At 34.5% G+C, this 16,538-nt stretch overlaps 1 protein-coding gene across 2 annotated transcripts in view; it reads left to right on the top strand.

Moving 5' to 3' along the window:
* Msh6 (DNA mismatch repair protein Msh6) overlaps nucleotides 1-16,538 on the top strand; it is a 46,777-nt gene that overhangs the window by 2,702 nt on the left and 27,537 nt on the right. For both annotated transcript variants that reach the window (XM_067262742.1, XM_067262743.1), the window contains exons 2-7: nucleotides 6,234-6,421; nucleotides 10,486-10,660; nucleotides 10,745-10,929; nucleotides 11,006-11,052; nucleotides 12,522-12,707; nucleotides 16,379-16,510. In XM_067262742.1, the coding sequence (XP_067118843.1) occupies nucleotides 6,268-6,421; nucleotides 10,486-10,660; nucleotides 10,745-10,929; nucleotides 11,006-11,052; nucleotides 12,522-12,707; nucleotides 16,379-16,510 (879 nt within the window). In that variant the 5' untranslated portion in view covers nucleotides 6,234-6,267. The remainder of the gene's footprint in view (nucleotides 1-6,233; nucleotides 6,422-10,485; nucleotides 10,661-10,744; nucleotides 10,930-11,005; nucleotides 11,053-12,521; nucleotides 12,708-16,378; nucleotides 16,511-16,538) is intronic.

The following is a 16,538-nucleotide window of genomic DNA, read 5'->3' as shown; positions in this document are numbered from 1 at the left end:
ACAGGGTGTCCCATAAATTTGTAAATAGTTTAAAAATTCATAAAAGTTGAAAGAATTGGTAGATTTGAATGCGGTTTGTGTAAAAGTTATTCTTACAAAAGGGGATTTTTTTGGGTAGAGAAAAAGAAAATAGTTCAAATTTTTGTCACTAGAGGGCTCTGAACACAAGAAAATGATTGGAATTGTGCAAATGTGAGTGTTATAAAATGCAGGGTGTACGATTATCAGCTCATTTCTGAATTTTCCTGTTACTGGAGCTGACATACGGTTTTCATTATGTTGATGTTGGTGGATAAAGCACTATTGGTGAAGTTGTTTTATCTCAGCCACAAATCGCCAGCTGAAACTGTGCGAAGGTTTAGGACACAAAAGAGAATGAAGAAAGGTTTAGGTCCAATCACTCCTGCCAGATTGGTTTCCCTAGTACGACGTTTTGAAGAAATGGGAAGTTTGTGTAATAGCCCACGCAGTGGTGCACCACGTTTATCAGAGGTCCGTACCTCCGATGTGGCTTTGCAAATGGAGACTCTGAGGGAACAGTCAACGAGTACAGTAAGTAGCGTACGAGAACTGGCACGAATAACTGGAATACCAAAGACATCGGTATTCCGCATCCTTCATGGTATGTTACAATTGTACCCATACAAGTTGCAACCACTGCACCAGCTCTTACCAAATGACACAGCTAAGCGAGTGGACTTCGTAAATTGGGTTTCGTCAAATATCGAAGAAGATCCACAAAGGTTGCTCAATATCTTGTGGACAGATGAGGCTCATTTTTCATTGCGTGGAACAGTCAATACCCATAACTGTAGAATGTGGGCAAAGGAGAACCCACATGCTTACACTGAGGAGCCCCTACATTCACCACGTGTTACTGTTTGGTGTGGTTTCACTGCATCCATTATTGTGGACCCTTTTTTCTTTGAAGAGCCTTGTAAAAAATCAGGCTGGAAAACGTGCTCAATTACCGGAACGCGTTACAAATGCTACGGGAGAAAGTGATACCGTGCTTATTTGAACAATGTCCTCGACACAGTGACATTCATGCAAGAGGCACCTCCTCACATCGTAACCGAAGTGAAGACGTTCTTGAGAAGAACCTGTACTGAAGAACGATTAATCAGCCGTCACTGTACAAATGAATGGCCCTCTCGCTCACCGGATTTAACACCCCTTAATTTTTGGCTATGGGGTTATGTTAAGTCCAGACACCGCAAGAGCAGTTAAAGGACGCCATTCGCCACGAAATCTCCTGCATCCATCTGGATCTGCTACATGCTGCGGTTAATTTAAAATATAATTAAAAATTGCAGTTTACAGTTTTCGCCAATCTTTCTTCAGTCTATAAACAATAAAATTGTTTTCTAGCATACAGTTGATGATTTTGCTTTTTAAACAAAGATGCAACTTACAAAGGTACAATCTGCGACAGAGTTTACACTAACATTTTGGGCCTGTCGCGATCGCGTAACATTGTTCTTTTATTTTTATATATGACGTCATCTATTAACATACTGCTATTCAAATTAATTAAGAGATAATTATTTTTAATCGCTACATGTTCTGCAAATTTCTGTAGATATACATGTCGCTGTAGAAATAAAATTTTAATATTATTTTTACTGTAATGCGATTCGGCATTTTTTAATTTAAACTCGAACGGATCACCGGTATTCTTTCCGCACTTAATATTCCGTTAATTAATTAACTCATCTGCCCGTGCTTTTCTATAATCCGTGTAATTACTTTTCAAGATATTCTTATAACTAGAATTGCGAAAATCTACTAACGGTCTACATTTATGTAATTTTTGAAATAGGCGTTCTACTTTTTGATACATCCAATATAGATCGTTTTTCTTTCCTTGGTTAATTTACATATAAGCACAGCTGGTCACTTGAAGCTGTGTTGTGTTTTTTTGCTTTATTTTAAAAAAAAATGTTCTAGAAAAACACACATCAGTGTGTAAATAGTCTTCTCCGTGTTTAAATCCATCAGGTTTTCGCCGGACCTCGTAAGAGCGCTCCGACACTCCACGAAACACGAAAAACGAACGAAACATAAGAACGAAGCAATCTCCATTGATCGTTTTGTTCTTAGATCGCTTCTCTGTGTCGGCAGGCATGAGTATAGCCTCTTCTGTACCTAGCTTTCGTCTGGTGTTTTGTGGTCGTGTCAGGTCTTCTGAACACACCACTTTCCCGCCAGACCGCGTAACAGCGCTCCGACACGCCAGGTTTCGTCATATCTGGTGATTTGTGGTCGTGTCCGGTTTGAGTCTACACTGCTATATAAAGGAATTTATATTATATAAGATTTTAGTACTTAGATGTTACGAATAGAGTAAGGTTTAAAAGAATTATGTAGACGATAATTATTTTTGAATAATTTGGCAACGTAAAATGAAAAAATAGGCATATTTATGCTGAATAGGAAATTTAATTCCGTTTTTTATTGTCACTAAGCAATTGTTATCATTGTTACGAAATACATTGTCGCTTGCATTGTTAAAGGCTAAATGACGAATTTTACAATAAAAATGGGGATTTTAGGGGGGTTGGAAAGAGATTGCATTGTTGTGGAACAGAAAAATTGATTGAAAAGTGCAGGAAGTGTGTGATTGTAAGAATAAATGAATGGAACACGGTCCGGTGCATCGTTCATATTTATATTATTTCTATTTTTGGTTTTTTGGTGATCGAAGAGAATTATTCCAACTGGACAGTGGGCCGCAGGGCCGCCGATCAGCGGCCCTGCGGCCCCACTTTATCAGCGGCTTTATCGGAGGGCGGCTCAAGAACGGGATAAGCCCGGGGAGCGGCCCAGCTACAAATGAAGTCTGCAGGGCGAAACTTGAATTCTTATCTTAATTAGGATGTAACCGACCAACTGCTGGGTTCGCAGTTGGTCGATTACATCCTAATTAAGATACGAATTCACGGCTAACAGCGCAGTGTGCCGGATCCGCCCAACAAGCAAGCAGTAGTCCCGGGAAATCCCCGGCCGAGCAAAGGAGCTCGGATGCCTGTTTATTTTTTTATTTTAAAGGAGCGTCGGTAAATCGAACCCATGCCTACAAGCTCAAGACGACACAAACGGCGTAGCGTAGCGCATGAGGCGACCACTACAGCTCCCTGTTGCATTACGGATTGTAAGCAACTGGCAATAATAAGTCTATTGTTGACGCGCGGAATTGTTAATTTAATAGCAATTCTGCGCGTTTATTACTGGTGTTTCACAAGTCTAAACTATTCATTTACAAAATGGCTTCTCAAATTTTAAAAGTTTTATATGAATTCCACCTGAAAAGGGCTGCATTTGAAAAAATTGTACTGTACACCTATGAATTCCCACTGTCGCCGCCGTCTGTCCGGCTGTCTTCCATTATAATCCGGAACAGCGTTAGATAGAGAAGAGTCGAGAGCAGATGTGGAAACTCTAGGGTCAGGAGGCCCCAATTAAATATAGACGAACTTCCGATGCAAATCGGAAGTCACGTTATTTGAATTAAAACGTTTTCACTCAAAGGTGTTAGATAGATGTTAAGAACCATTTTGTTAAAGTTAAAAGCCTTTTAAGAGGTAATAAGGAGCTAATACCTGTGGAAAATGGAACAAGTGTTCATTTTCCCGTAAAAAATAGACAAAGAAAACCTTCCAGTAAGTGAAAGACATATGTAGAAACTGTACTATTAGGATATCATTCTAAGTAACAAAAGTATATCAACATGAACTAACCTTTCGTTCGTTGTCATTTACATAATGTCTAAAATCAATTTCATTAAATGTCTTACTTGTAAGAATTCTTAACATAGCTTTTTTAAAAAAGAAATTTAAAACATTATCATATTTTAAACTAGCAACTTATGAAAAAAATCTAACAACCAGTATGTAATTTTTCTGGCTGTTATGAGATTTTATTTATAAAATGACTTTTTATATTTTTAATCATGTTCGAATGGCAAAAAGCTTAAGTTTGAGGGTAGTTATAATTTTTATAAAAAAATTTATAAATGTTAATAACGAATAACATCTTCATTAAGTCCGACCTCTCTCGAGATATGACAAGACTCTGTCCCACCTAACCTTTAACAACCAAAATTTAATAGCACCAACGCTCTTTATACACAAGATGCCATGTCAAATTTCGTTTCTTATAGACGCCAACACATACATACACAGAATATTTTTTACTTTTTTAATGTTTTTTTTTAATTTTTCCGCCCTGTGGGCACTAAGAGGGCCTCTTTTAGCAAGCCCGTTATGAGTTCAGCCACATCATATTGGGGCGGCCGGGTGCTGAAGGACGAGACCCGACATATCCAGACAGACCGTCCTCGAAAAATTCCTGGAGATTTTTCGACCCGTCCGGATTTGATCCCAGGTTCCCAGAGCGGAAGGCTGCCACCTTGACCGCCCGACCATCCGGCCGTCTCTTTTTTGGTTCAGGGGTCTCAAAAGATCGCTGAACCCAAAAAAAAGACGGCCGACGTCGAAACGTGGAGATTTGCTAAAATGTCTGAGGGTCAAATTTGACACGATTCCAACACTTTTCCTTGTTACGTATACAGGATGTCCCATGAATTTGTAAATAGTTTAAAAATTCATGAAAGTTGAAAGAATTGGTACACTTGAATGCGATTTGTGTAAAAGTTATTCTCACGAAGGGGGATTTTTTGGGCAGAGAAAAAGAAAATAGTTCAAATTTTTGTTGATAGGGGGCGATGAACACAAGAAAAATCACTGTAATTTCATGGAAAAATTACGTTTATTTGCATGCATTCAAATGTTTACACTTACACGCACTACAGCACTTGTTCTATGTGTCCGCCATCACCAGAAATGACAGTTTGCAAACGAGTGACAACACCGTTAATTTAAAATATGTGCTCTCCGCCTGAAATTACCAGTGGCTTATCCGTGTACATCATACTTTTCCTATAACATGGCATATGTCGAAATGTAGTTTTAATAGTAATATTTTCACAAAAAATTGTAATTATAATAAAAACAAGAACAAATATTGTGTAAGAGAAAAACAACTGTCCGAAGAAATCAACAAAGCACTAAGCATAGTACAAATTAGATTGGCCCGAGCACACTTTAAATAAAGAATCATATGGCCGAGAGTCAGTGGCGTAGCGAGGGGGGTGCAAGGGGGTGTATCATGCACCGGGCGCCACTCTCAGAGGGGCGCCCAAATGGTCTCCAAGACAAACTATATGTGTTTCTGGAGGGGGAGGGGTCGCCAATAAAATGTCGTGCCCCGGGCGCCAGTTATGTTCGCTACGCCACTGCCGAGAGTAAAGCCTAAAAGTCGAAAATAAAGACAAACTGGGCCTGGAATTTAGACTTAGAGGCCAACAATAAAAACAGCATTGCGTGCGCATAACGGAAAATAACCACGAAAAACGAACGAAACATAAGAACGAAGCAATCTCCATTGATCGTTTTGTTCTTAGATCGCTTCTCTGTGTCGGCAGGCAGGAGTATAGCCTCTTCTGTACCTAACAATTGCAAGAATTGCTTCTTCTTTCCGTATCTGCCTGAATTCTACCGCGATACGACAAAGTCGCGTGATGTCGTAGTTCAGGGGTGGCGAACCCCAAAGTGGCACGTAAGAGAAATCATCTGGCACGTAATGTATCATATGATTTCTGTCCTTTTCAATCATCCTTTCTTTCAATCAGATTTTTTACATTTGTTCGAATTAAAGCGTATTCGTTTAATTTCTTTAAATATCATTATTCGAAGTCTAAGACTTTGGCACGCATTAACATCTTTAAAGCTAAGTTTGCTTACAATATGGCACGCGGATTCAAAAAGGTTCGCCATCTCTGTCGTAGTTAAATTTTATACTGTTTATGCATTTTATTATATTTATTTCAAAGTTTCGTTTCTAGTTATGGTATTTATCATTCATAAAGTGATAAAGGTTTTAAGGGATTCAAGTTTTGTTGAACGTCCGAAGAGGGGGAAGAAAAAGTAAAAATTTCAACAAAAATGCAGACTTAATTTATGGATAGCCCAAAAAGTCACATACAAAAAAAAGAGCAGAAAATGTTTATAAATTTATAAAACCTCAATAAAATCAAAAATTATATTTTATTGTTTATACTAACTGTAATATTATTAAAATTACGTAAAAATTTAATTTTTTTAAAAATATTTTTACCATAACGATTTTATTATGGTATAGTAAAAATTGACCGCTAGAGTACTACATTTTAGCGCCAAACGGGGAATTTAAGTCGTCTGGTGTAAAATGAACAAGAAAAATACTTTATTTAATTATTTTTCTAAATCTCCGACGATTAACGGAAAAAATAGTCCGAAATCATCTCCAAGAGTCGGTAAAACGCCTTCGAAAGGATCTGCCGATAGCACTTCTAAGAGAAAGAAAGCAAACAATGTGAAAGGTTGGTACTTAGAAGCAGACGAGAAGTTCTTATTGTCTCTTATATTTTAAACAATTGTTGCCTGACTGGATAAGTTTTTTTATATTATTGGACGCATTTTTTAATTATTATTTAGACTTTATTTTCACTATGGTTACCAACCGATGCCACTGAATGTTTACTGTGTAACTTACATTGGGTACATTCCAGTATGTATCAAACAGTGCCATTGGTATACTCTTTGATTGAGGATGTGGGGTGCGTTCATTAATAGCAGTTGCTCTGAGTCTCTGCTACTATGGAAGTGCATTGCTGTTTGTATGCGTTTAGGAACGACGATGAAAGAAAGAAAAAGATGGCTGTGTCTTTAATGTGTACAGCAGTGGTTCCCAAAGTGGGTGCTACTGCTCCCCTGTGGACAGTGAGTAAGGGTGCAACCAGTGGTGATATTCAGCGGGTTCGCACAGGTTCGGCCGAACCCGTTGTTAAAATTTTCAGTTTTCCGAACCTTGTTAAACACACGGAACATTTCTCAGTAGTTTTGTTTTTTTTTTTAAATATATTAAAATATACATATTATACTCTGTAATACTACTAAACTAGAGCCTTATATCCCGTTCGCACCGAGCATTTTAATCTAGATTGTGAGCAAGATCGGGGACTATGTCTTGGTGCAATCTCTCTCACCGTTTCAATCTCGACTGAAACGAGGTTTAATCGCGATCGATTCAAGAGAGTTCTTGAAACTAGATCCAGTCATAAGAGAGATCCCACAATCTCGTGCGTGGGATAATAGAAGATGGCTGTGGAACACGTGTCGGGCTATGGACAGCGAAATAAAAAGGATATTGTATTTCAAGAGATGATGACATCTGTCTATTATCAGCAGAGAAATTTTTAACCCCAAATGGCACATTCGGGGTTAAAAATTTCTCTGCCTAAATAAAAAAAAAAAAAAAAAATTGATAGCACTAATATACTATTGTTACCTGGTCTTCGCCCAGGGCTTGTTACGTTCCAAATACACCACTGATTATTAGATATATCGCAAGAAAAGGTATTGTATTTATTTCTAGCCAAAACTTCCATTTCATTTGTCGGTGATTGTCAGGGAAAAATTTTCTGCTAGCGAACCCTTTGTTAAATATTTCGAATATCACCACTGGGTGCAACTATGCAGATGTGAGCGAGAAGAGGCGATGACGTTTTGTGCTCTCTGTTTCTCGCTCTCGTTTATTATGACCACACGACAAGAGTGAGAAACAGAGTGTAAAATGTCATTGCCTCTTCTCGCCACATACTCTTGCTCGCTTGGAAAATTCGGTTGCTTGCATCTGCATACTTGCACCCTTTATCTAGGGGAGCAAATAGAAGCAGGGGGGCTCTGGAGTCATGATACCAAACAGTGATCGTAGGCAAATGTCACTGTCAATCTGTAAAGTACTATTTTTAGTATCTTAGGAAACCGACACTACTGCGGCCGGTAAAACTTCTGTTAACCTAACGGGTACTTTACGCGGATTCAAGATTAGTTTGCCAGGCCTGGGCTTTTACGCGTGCACTGAAAAATTTAGTAAGAATAACGACAAATATCAAGTCTAAGCAAAAGTTTCAAATATATTTAATTAGTAAATCAAATTGAACTATGTACAATAGTCTATAATCCAAAACAAAATTTATTAACGAAAATCAACAAGTCAACCCGACAATAAAACTCAGCTATTTAGCTTAACTTATTCCTAATTCCCCTTTGAAAATTCAACAAATCAAATACTTAAGAACTATGAACAAAATCTCTTACGAACTAAACATCTATCTATCACCTCACTATACTAGGAACCTGTTTCCTCAATCCTTTCGCTATTGTCAAATCGAATTCCTCTTTAAACACCTTGGATTGCCTAATTCTCAATCTGGACTTCGCCTCAAATCTTTCATTCAGTAGTACACCTCAATCAGGAATCACCTTGCTCGTCTTCGGTTAGCGTGCTGGTTTTATGCTGTGAGGTGACGTCACAATTCAGCTAGGTTACTCCCCTTATTTACATACTTAGTTTTTCTAACATCAAATTTCTTTCTGGCAGCTTCAATTCTCTGACAAAATCTTATAAACCGTTTACAAAGCATTTAGCACATTTTTCTGGGATATTTTATGACGATTTAGTATTTCTTTTCTAGTGAGTGTGGGGATTCCCCCCTCCATTTTTTTCAGTGGACTGTTTGTCTGCTGGGCAGCGCAAGTGCGCGTGATTTTTCCTACGGTGCTTGTTCTTTCGTGAGTTGGTTTATTATCTTCTTTTTTGATTACTAATAAGAGAGTGGTGGAGAACCTTCATCCTAACTAAACATAGCCCCAAACCAAATATAATAAAATAAAAATAATGCTCGGACTCAGTTCCTTACAAATTTTTTCCATTCCTCTGTTAAACAGGTAAGAAGAAACATTGCGTTAATGGTTTCTGGATGTTGAGAACAATGTATGGTAAGGACATAAAGTGTGAGGTTCATAGAAAAGGTTTTTTAGAATATTTCCAAATATCTCACACAAGGGAAAATGAGTTAGAAGGCATTGGGTTTAACTTTATGGAACAAAGGTGCGGTGGATCGAAAAAGTTTGGAAATTGCTGGTCTGCAGTATTGTGATGAAGGGATCTATGATTTTAAAATATGCATTTTTAGAGACAAAACTTAAAAGAAGAGTCCCAATTGTAAAATTTAATTGTAAGATGGATTGTCTTGCCGACAGAGCATTCAATGTAGCCGTGAAAAAAATTAGAATGCTGGCTATTATTTGAAAAAATTCAAGTTTTAAATAGATGCTGCTTGCATGGAGTTATATGGAGGAATAAAAGAATGCACTCATATGCACTGATGAAGCATTATGGATGTCTCCGTGTTTATATTATTAACATCGTGTTTACTATTCGTCTGTATTAACCCAAAGTTACTTTGATGAAATAACTCTACAAAAACCAATATAGTGCTGTTTGTTTCTGTCATCTTGTTAGGTTACCAGATGTTTCAGTAAAAGGAAATCATTCATCAGTGCATCGGTTGTGGTTGAAAATGATGCATGCATACTGGAATGTAAAACAACGATATTGTAAAAAATGCAAAACAATAAAAATTTTTCAAATGTGGCGCACAATGTGAAACTACTGAAGTGCTCATAACTTCATGTGTAAATACACATGAAGTTTTGTGAGAAATCACCACCGTGTATATTAAATCAATAATAATATATGTAGGAGCAACCTTGTGAGCATTAACTGTACACTTGAAAGAACATAAATATAATGTTAAGTCACTCCTCAGATCCTTCTCTCCCAAACCAAATCATATGATGCGGCAGCCTATGAATCAGACAATTTAGTCAAGGTACACCGAGATGAGGCTAGGATCATCTGAATCTGTGGGGAAAGTTTGAAACCTTTCACATTCACGTGAATTTTTATTTTTTTCACATTTAATGGAATTTCTTTTTGTTTTTCTAGTTTTCTCTTCTAGAATTTCTCTTCAGATAGTATCACTGCTTTCTCTTCTGAACTACCAATAGCCATTACTTTACAATAATACCATATTTAAAATAATTCTTATTTTAAATAACTGGTTATTTCTTAAAAAATTTAAAAAGGAAAGTCTACAACATAAACAACTTCTTATGTGTAATTGTGCAGCCTTTATTTTACAAGCAGCCATAAACAATCGTGTGACATAATCGTTCTATCACATTGGTCATATATATGTACAGTTATATCCATTTAGGACTACAATAGAAAGGATATATGTCCATTTGTAAACAAAATATAAATTAGAGGATGTTTTTCCTACTGTATATGGGTCTGTTTGACACACAACTTATTACATAAATAGCAGAGCTTGCAATGCATAATATTAGTTAAAATATCACAAAAATGGCACTTATGTCCATTTGGAAATAAGCTGCTCAACAGATGATGATGATGATAGCAATTAACAGATGTTTTATATAAGATATACATTTAAGTGGTATTTATAATTAAATTAGATATAGTAATATATTTTGATTTACTAAATTTTACATAAAAAATTTTTCTATCCTTAAGAATGTCCATACAGTTTGTATTCAATAGTTTGGGCAAAATTAGAAGGTTATCCATGGTGGCCAAGTTTAGTCTGTAATCATCCAAAGAGGGGCATACATCATGAATTTCGAAGGACATGTTACGTGCACGTTCAGTTTTTTGATGATCCCCCATCCAGAGCATGGATAAAAATAAAGTAAGCATTAATAACAATTTGTAGCTTAAATATAATTTATTATTAGATTTAAATTTCTGATCTTAATTTTTTTTATTTTAAAAGGGATTTAAAACCATTTACTGGTCCAGAAGACATAGATAATCCAAAATTTAAAGACCCAGTATGGAAAAAAGGTCTAGAAAGTGCTACAAAGGCATCTAATATGCCAGCAGAAGAGAGAAATCAGTTAGTAGTTTGCTTAGACACTTCAGAAGAATCAGAAAATGAAGATTTGGATAAAAGTGCAGGTTTGTTGATTAAATCTGTGTACTTTTAAATAAAATATTATATAATTTTCATTTAAGAATATTTGACTATTTTCAGATGGTGTCGAACATATGGATGAAGATCAGAAAGTTTTCCTAGAAAATGTAAACACGTTTTTAACAAAATAATAGCTTTTTTTTTTATGTAGGATGTTTATAAAGTCTCTCTCAGTTTCAGAAAAGTAATGTTAGTACTAACTCTGTTAAATTCAATTAACAAATAAAAGATATACATGTATTCAATATATAAGAAGTAGATAATTTCAAAATTTTGCAAACAGTTGAAGTGTACAGCCTGTGCTTACATCAGTAATGGCCAACTTTAAAATGGATGAGGGCCAGAAATTAACTTGCGAATTATCGAATTATTATTAACTTGTGAATTACCAGAATTTTGAATACTTATTTTAGGAATGGAAATAAGATAAGAAGACAATTGTTGTATTTGATATTTAATATTCACAATAAGTATAAAGCAAAATAATTTTAAATGATGCTCGTTTGTTATTTTTAATGGAAATATTTGATTTCTCAAAATTTGACAACTTGGATCCAAGGAGCGGCTCTGTCAAAACTGGAAGGTCTCATGGTATTGTCCTCCTTGCAATTTGCTAGTAAATAAATTTAAGCTAGTTATATGTAATGATAAAAATGCATAAGTTTTTATCTCTTGATCAGCACTTCTACTTATCAATTTACATTTGATGCTATGGTTTCTGAGTTGAAGGTGATTTTGAGGTTTTTAGCATAGTAGGTTGTTATATGTAATACAAAGTATGTCATGAGTACAATGTTTAAGACTTACTACTATATTCAAATTTCTCAGCATAAAATCAATACATATAGCTTATTAGATATATGTATTTAATATAAATCTTTTTATTACTGGAATATATTACATTGTATCTTGTTTATCACTTAGGATAGCTTGCAAATTCGTGGATCTTTGCGTGTAGACACTTTTCGATAGTTGTCATTTGATTGCAACTATGGAATATTGTGATACTTTTACAAATTTCACAATGTTCCGTAGGTGTATAATAACTAGCGAGATAATGCAATGGCTTAGAAGGCTAGATCTTGACCCACAGGTTAACGATTGGCCATCACTGGTCTATGTGGCATGAATTGACATGACAGTGCTTTCGTGATAGAATTTTATAATGTATTTATTGCCTATATGTGGATATCTGAATTTCAACTCATTAACAGATTCTAATCTTTTAAATTTATTCAAAAGAATAGAATCTGTTAATAATGATCTGAGATCACATAATTCAGGTCTATAGGTAAGACAGTATGCAAATGATCAAATTTATTCAGCTATTTCCATATTGTCTAATTTTTAGGACTTGGTTTAGGACATTTTTCAAGCTTTTCTCTATTTTTGTTGTATTATTTTCCTTTAATAAGTAAAATTTTAAGATTTTTCACTATTGCATTTTCTTACGTTTATCCCGATTTCTGTTATAAAAATCAATAAAAACCATTTTTCCATGTTTTCACTGAAATAGATGTGTACTTTATAAATACATTGTATTAGAAACAAATATATTTAATTGATGTTTATTTAGGGTCATTCAGATTCAGAACCAGCAAGGAAACGTCGAAGGTTAATTTCTGAATTTGATGATGATTCAGAAGATGAAGAATTCAAACCAGAAAAAGGTGAAAGTGACTCAGAATCTGACAGCAGTGGAGTAGATGAAAATGAAATTTCTGATATTGAACTTCAGTCAGAAGAAATATCTCCAGTTAAAGTATGCATTATGAGAATTAATTTAATGACTTTTTATTTAATTAAACTGCAAAATTAATTTGAATTTTAATGAAATTAGTTCAATTAAACAGTAGCTTAATTGAAGTAGTTAAGTTATAATATTTCAAAGTAATTTAAAATCATCAACATTTTGTCTTTCCTAGTAAATTTGAAGGTTACATAAGAGTAATTAATATTATTTGGGTTATCATTAAACAATCCAACATGCTAAGGAAGTGAAGGAGTCAACATTTTATAAGATAAAGTGTTTTTAAAGACTTAAATGTCTCATCATCTGAATAGTGACTTCTTCACTTCCTTATTGTTTTGGGTTGTTCAATATTTTCTATGGACTTGGTATGCAAAAAGGACAGGCAGTATGTAATATAATTTGTACATCAAATGTTAATATTAAGTTCTTTAAACCAACTGTGAATAGATAAAACTAAATTCAAATTGTTTTGATAATTTTTGCATTAAAATACCATGTTTGTATTGTTATAAAATATCTGCAGAGAGTGTACATGATAGTTATTAGCTTATGTATTTTATAACAGACAATATATAATTTGTCACCTTAAATATATACATTTACTGTATTATTGTATTATTTTGAATGTAAAAACAACTCTTACAATTAAAAGAAACTTTTTAAAAAAATAATTGGAGAATAACACGTTCTACAAAAAAAATTTTTTTTCTCTGGAGAAAACAGTTATACCTGCAGTTTTTTTGGTAATTTCTAATCTATGTTTAAATTTTCTCAGTTACGGATAGTTTATGAGTAATTGGAATTTCAAGATTTTCCTAATATTCTTAATATTTTAAGGTTTATACTGATTGTACTCATGAAATAACTTAATTTTATTTTACTCATAGTATATAATAATAAAAATATATAAATGAGATATGTGACATCATAATCACAAAAATATTACTATATAACATTTATTCTACAAAAAAACTTGAAAAATAATTTTGTTTATATTCAAAATTTTATAATCTTTTGTGGTAGCTGTCTTTCTTATCTCTAATAATAATTCAACAATAATCAGCTAACACGGAAGGCGTCACTTCTCTTCATACTGCTTCTCCAGCCCTGTGGATCATATCTGAAGTTGAGAGCTTTCATTAAGCCATCAACATTGTTGCAGAAAGTCAGTGTGTTGTCAATTGCAAAATAGGTAGTGAAAACTTTTTCTCTATGCTTAAATTCAGTAGTGTTTATACTTGGATGGAGAAGATTTTATTCCTGTAAAACCTTGAACTCAGCAGCTCAGCCTTTTGCTTACTTAACCCCAAGTCATGGACTAAAGCGGTTAAGATCTGCTTGAGTTAAAAAGTAGCTGACTGGATCGCTTGTGCCCTGATACAAAGTGTCATTTTTTTCAGGAGATGATTGCAATTCTTTATTGCTACTTTCTTTGTCAATTTCATTTATTGATCTAAAAGACAGTGGAAGGCTTTCTGGGTGTGACTCTGGTGTTATTGCTGAAAGTCTGGGTAAAGTATGAGTCACCTAGATTTCCTGTTTGTAAATACTTGCGTATTCATTAGACAAAAATAACAATGAGTAGGTCAGTTTGCTTTCTCCATTCCATGGGGTACAGCAAACAACTTAGTGTTTTTACCCTTCCATAATTAATCCCAATTAGCATAGCACACTGCACAAGAAATATGTGGTGTCGCGTGCTTACCTTGGTCTCATGTTTCCATTCCAAGTAATGTTTGTAATCCTTTTTTATGATGGATGAAATCTGACTTTCCTTCCTATCTGAATCTCTTCCTATGCCTTGCAAAGGTGTACTCTCCACAGATGTAGCAGAAGCTATTTAATTGAGTTGATAAGATTATTGAAGAGGCATTTTCTAGAAAATTGAAATAATTGCTGTAAACTAGACATTAAGAATAATTAAATAATGCTTTATATGTTGTTACATAAAATACATATATACTTACTTTATATATTCAGCAATAAGGTAAATCAACTTAAACATAAGCTGTAAACTCTTAGCAGTTTGACAATGACTTGCATATTAACATCATGCAGCTTAATAACACAACTGTCAACATCTAAAACAGAGGCTCAGAAGTTGTTTTCAACTACTCTACCAAAAATTTCCCACATTTGTCATAAACAGTGAATTTAAGTAAAATGAGGCTTTTTATGTACAGTAATACCTCAGTTTTCATTGACTTTGGTTATCATCAGTTTCAATTTTTGTCAGTTTTTTTGCGAAAAATCTGTCTCGGATTTTGTCAGTGGGCCCAAGTGATATTGCTGCTAATTTTTCAAAAACAAAGGGCAACTTACGTGTTTTCTGGCTCAATGTGACGTTATTTCTTGTTGTGTGAGCATTACCCTGTGACGCCCACCATTGGCCAAAGTTTTCATTCCCTGAACACTGGGAGTTTGGTCGTGGGTTCGCGCTTTGCCAGGATGGGCTGGCTGCGTGGGGTTTTCCAGGTTTTCTCCATGTCTGTAACACCTGAATAGGGGCCAGTTACCTTTAAACAGACCTCCTGGAAGGCATCATTCCTCGCGATGTGACCATCATAAATGCACACAACTACTATTACATGACAATTATGTCACACTTTACCACGGGGTGATATAGGCTAGAAGCTCATGTCCAACTACCTTCAATCAGACAAGACATTACCCCATGTATCTAGCAAAACAATTCTATTGCTTTCGTCTTAATGCTTAATTATCTTATCTTTAATCTTAATGCTTTTATCTTTATGCTAATTAGTCTTTTATGTTAATTTCTTATTGCTTTTAGTATTTAACACTATATTAATTCTCTATAAAATGTGTTTTTTGTATGTATTTTGGAGTGTCTAGAACAAATTAATTGGATTTACATTGATGCATATGGAAATAATTGCCTCGGTTTTTGTTGGTTTTGGATTTCGTCGATTGTTTTTGGACGGATTATCGACGAAAACTGAGGTATTGCTGTACTTATAACTAAAAAGCTGTGTCCGATAGCAAAATTATGATTTAAGATTTGAATTTCTCATAAAAAAATGCTTCAGAAAAACTTATTTTCACCTAAAAAGAAAAACCTCTGTAGAACGGTGTAATTAGAGGTAGATATTATTTACCTTTTGATGGGTGGGTTTGCTGGTTGCTCTCTCTCCTGCTGGAGTTATTAGTTTCTAAAAACTAACATTTATGAAAAAATTAATATCTCATTTTATAATTCATATTTTTTACTAAACTATGCAATATTTTATCCTTGTAATTCAATTTTGCTAAATAACTTCAACAATTCAGGAGACAGTAAGTATGAACAACTACTAGACACCATGTTTGTCTTTATGCTAGAAAATTCTATGCTAAATCTAACAAAACTTAAAAAAATCGTGTAAAAAATTCTAGACCTGTCAATAGATGTCACTAGCTGTCTGTAAAGTTTCAAGTTTGCTAGAAATATATGAGTGTATTACAATGAGACAAATTTCAAAAATGTTTATATACATGTTTACTTTGTAGAGCCCACCATGTGTATCAAGTTTATTTTTTTTTACTGTTTTTGATAATTAAGTAGTGTTTAGTACTCTCTATAAACATCTTTACTGGTTTATTTCTTTTCTAAATGACAATATTTTACATTTCCTGTTTGGAACTTTAATGCAATTGATTCTTACTTCATTATTTTTCAGAAAGAAAAGCCTAGAAATAAGAAAAGAACTAAATCTATAGCAAAATCTGTACCTGCGACACCAACTAGTTTGAATAGATCTCCAGTAAGCAGTGATACTAAGGCAAAATTAAGCATGTTTGCTTCCAGTGATGTAAATATGACTTCATCTGATATGTAAT

This window comes from Centruroides vittatus, unplaced genomic scaffold (assembly GCF_030686945.1).
Source record: "Centruroides vittatus isolate TY-2023 unplaced genomic scaffold, ASM3068694v2 contig_1507, whole genome shotgun sequence".
NCBI classification, from domain to species: Eukaryota; Metazoa; Arthropoda; class Arachnida; order Scorpiones; family Buthidae; genus Centruroides; species Centruroides vittatus.
The sequence above is the reverse complement of the archived record's forward strand: the minus strand, read 5'-3'. Positions and strand labels throughout refer to the sequence as shown.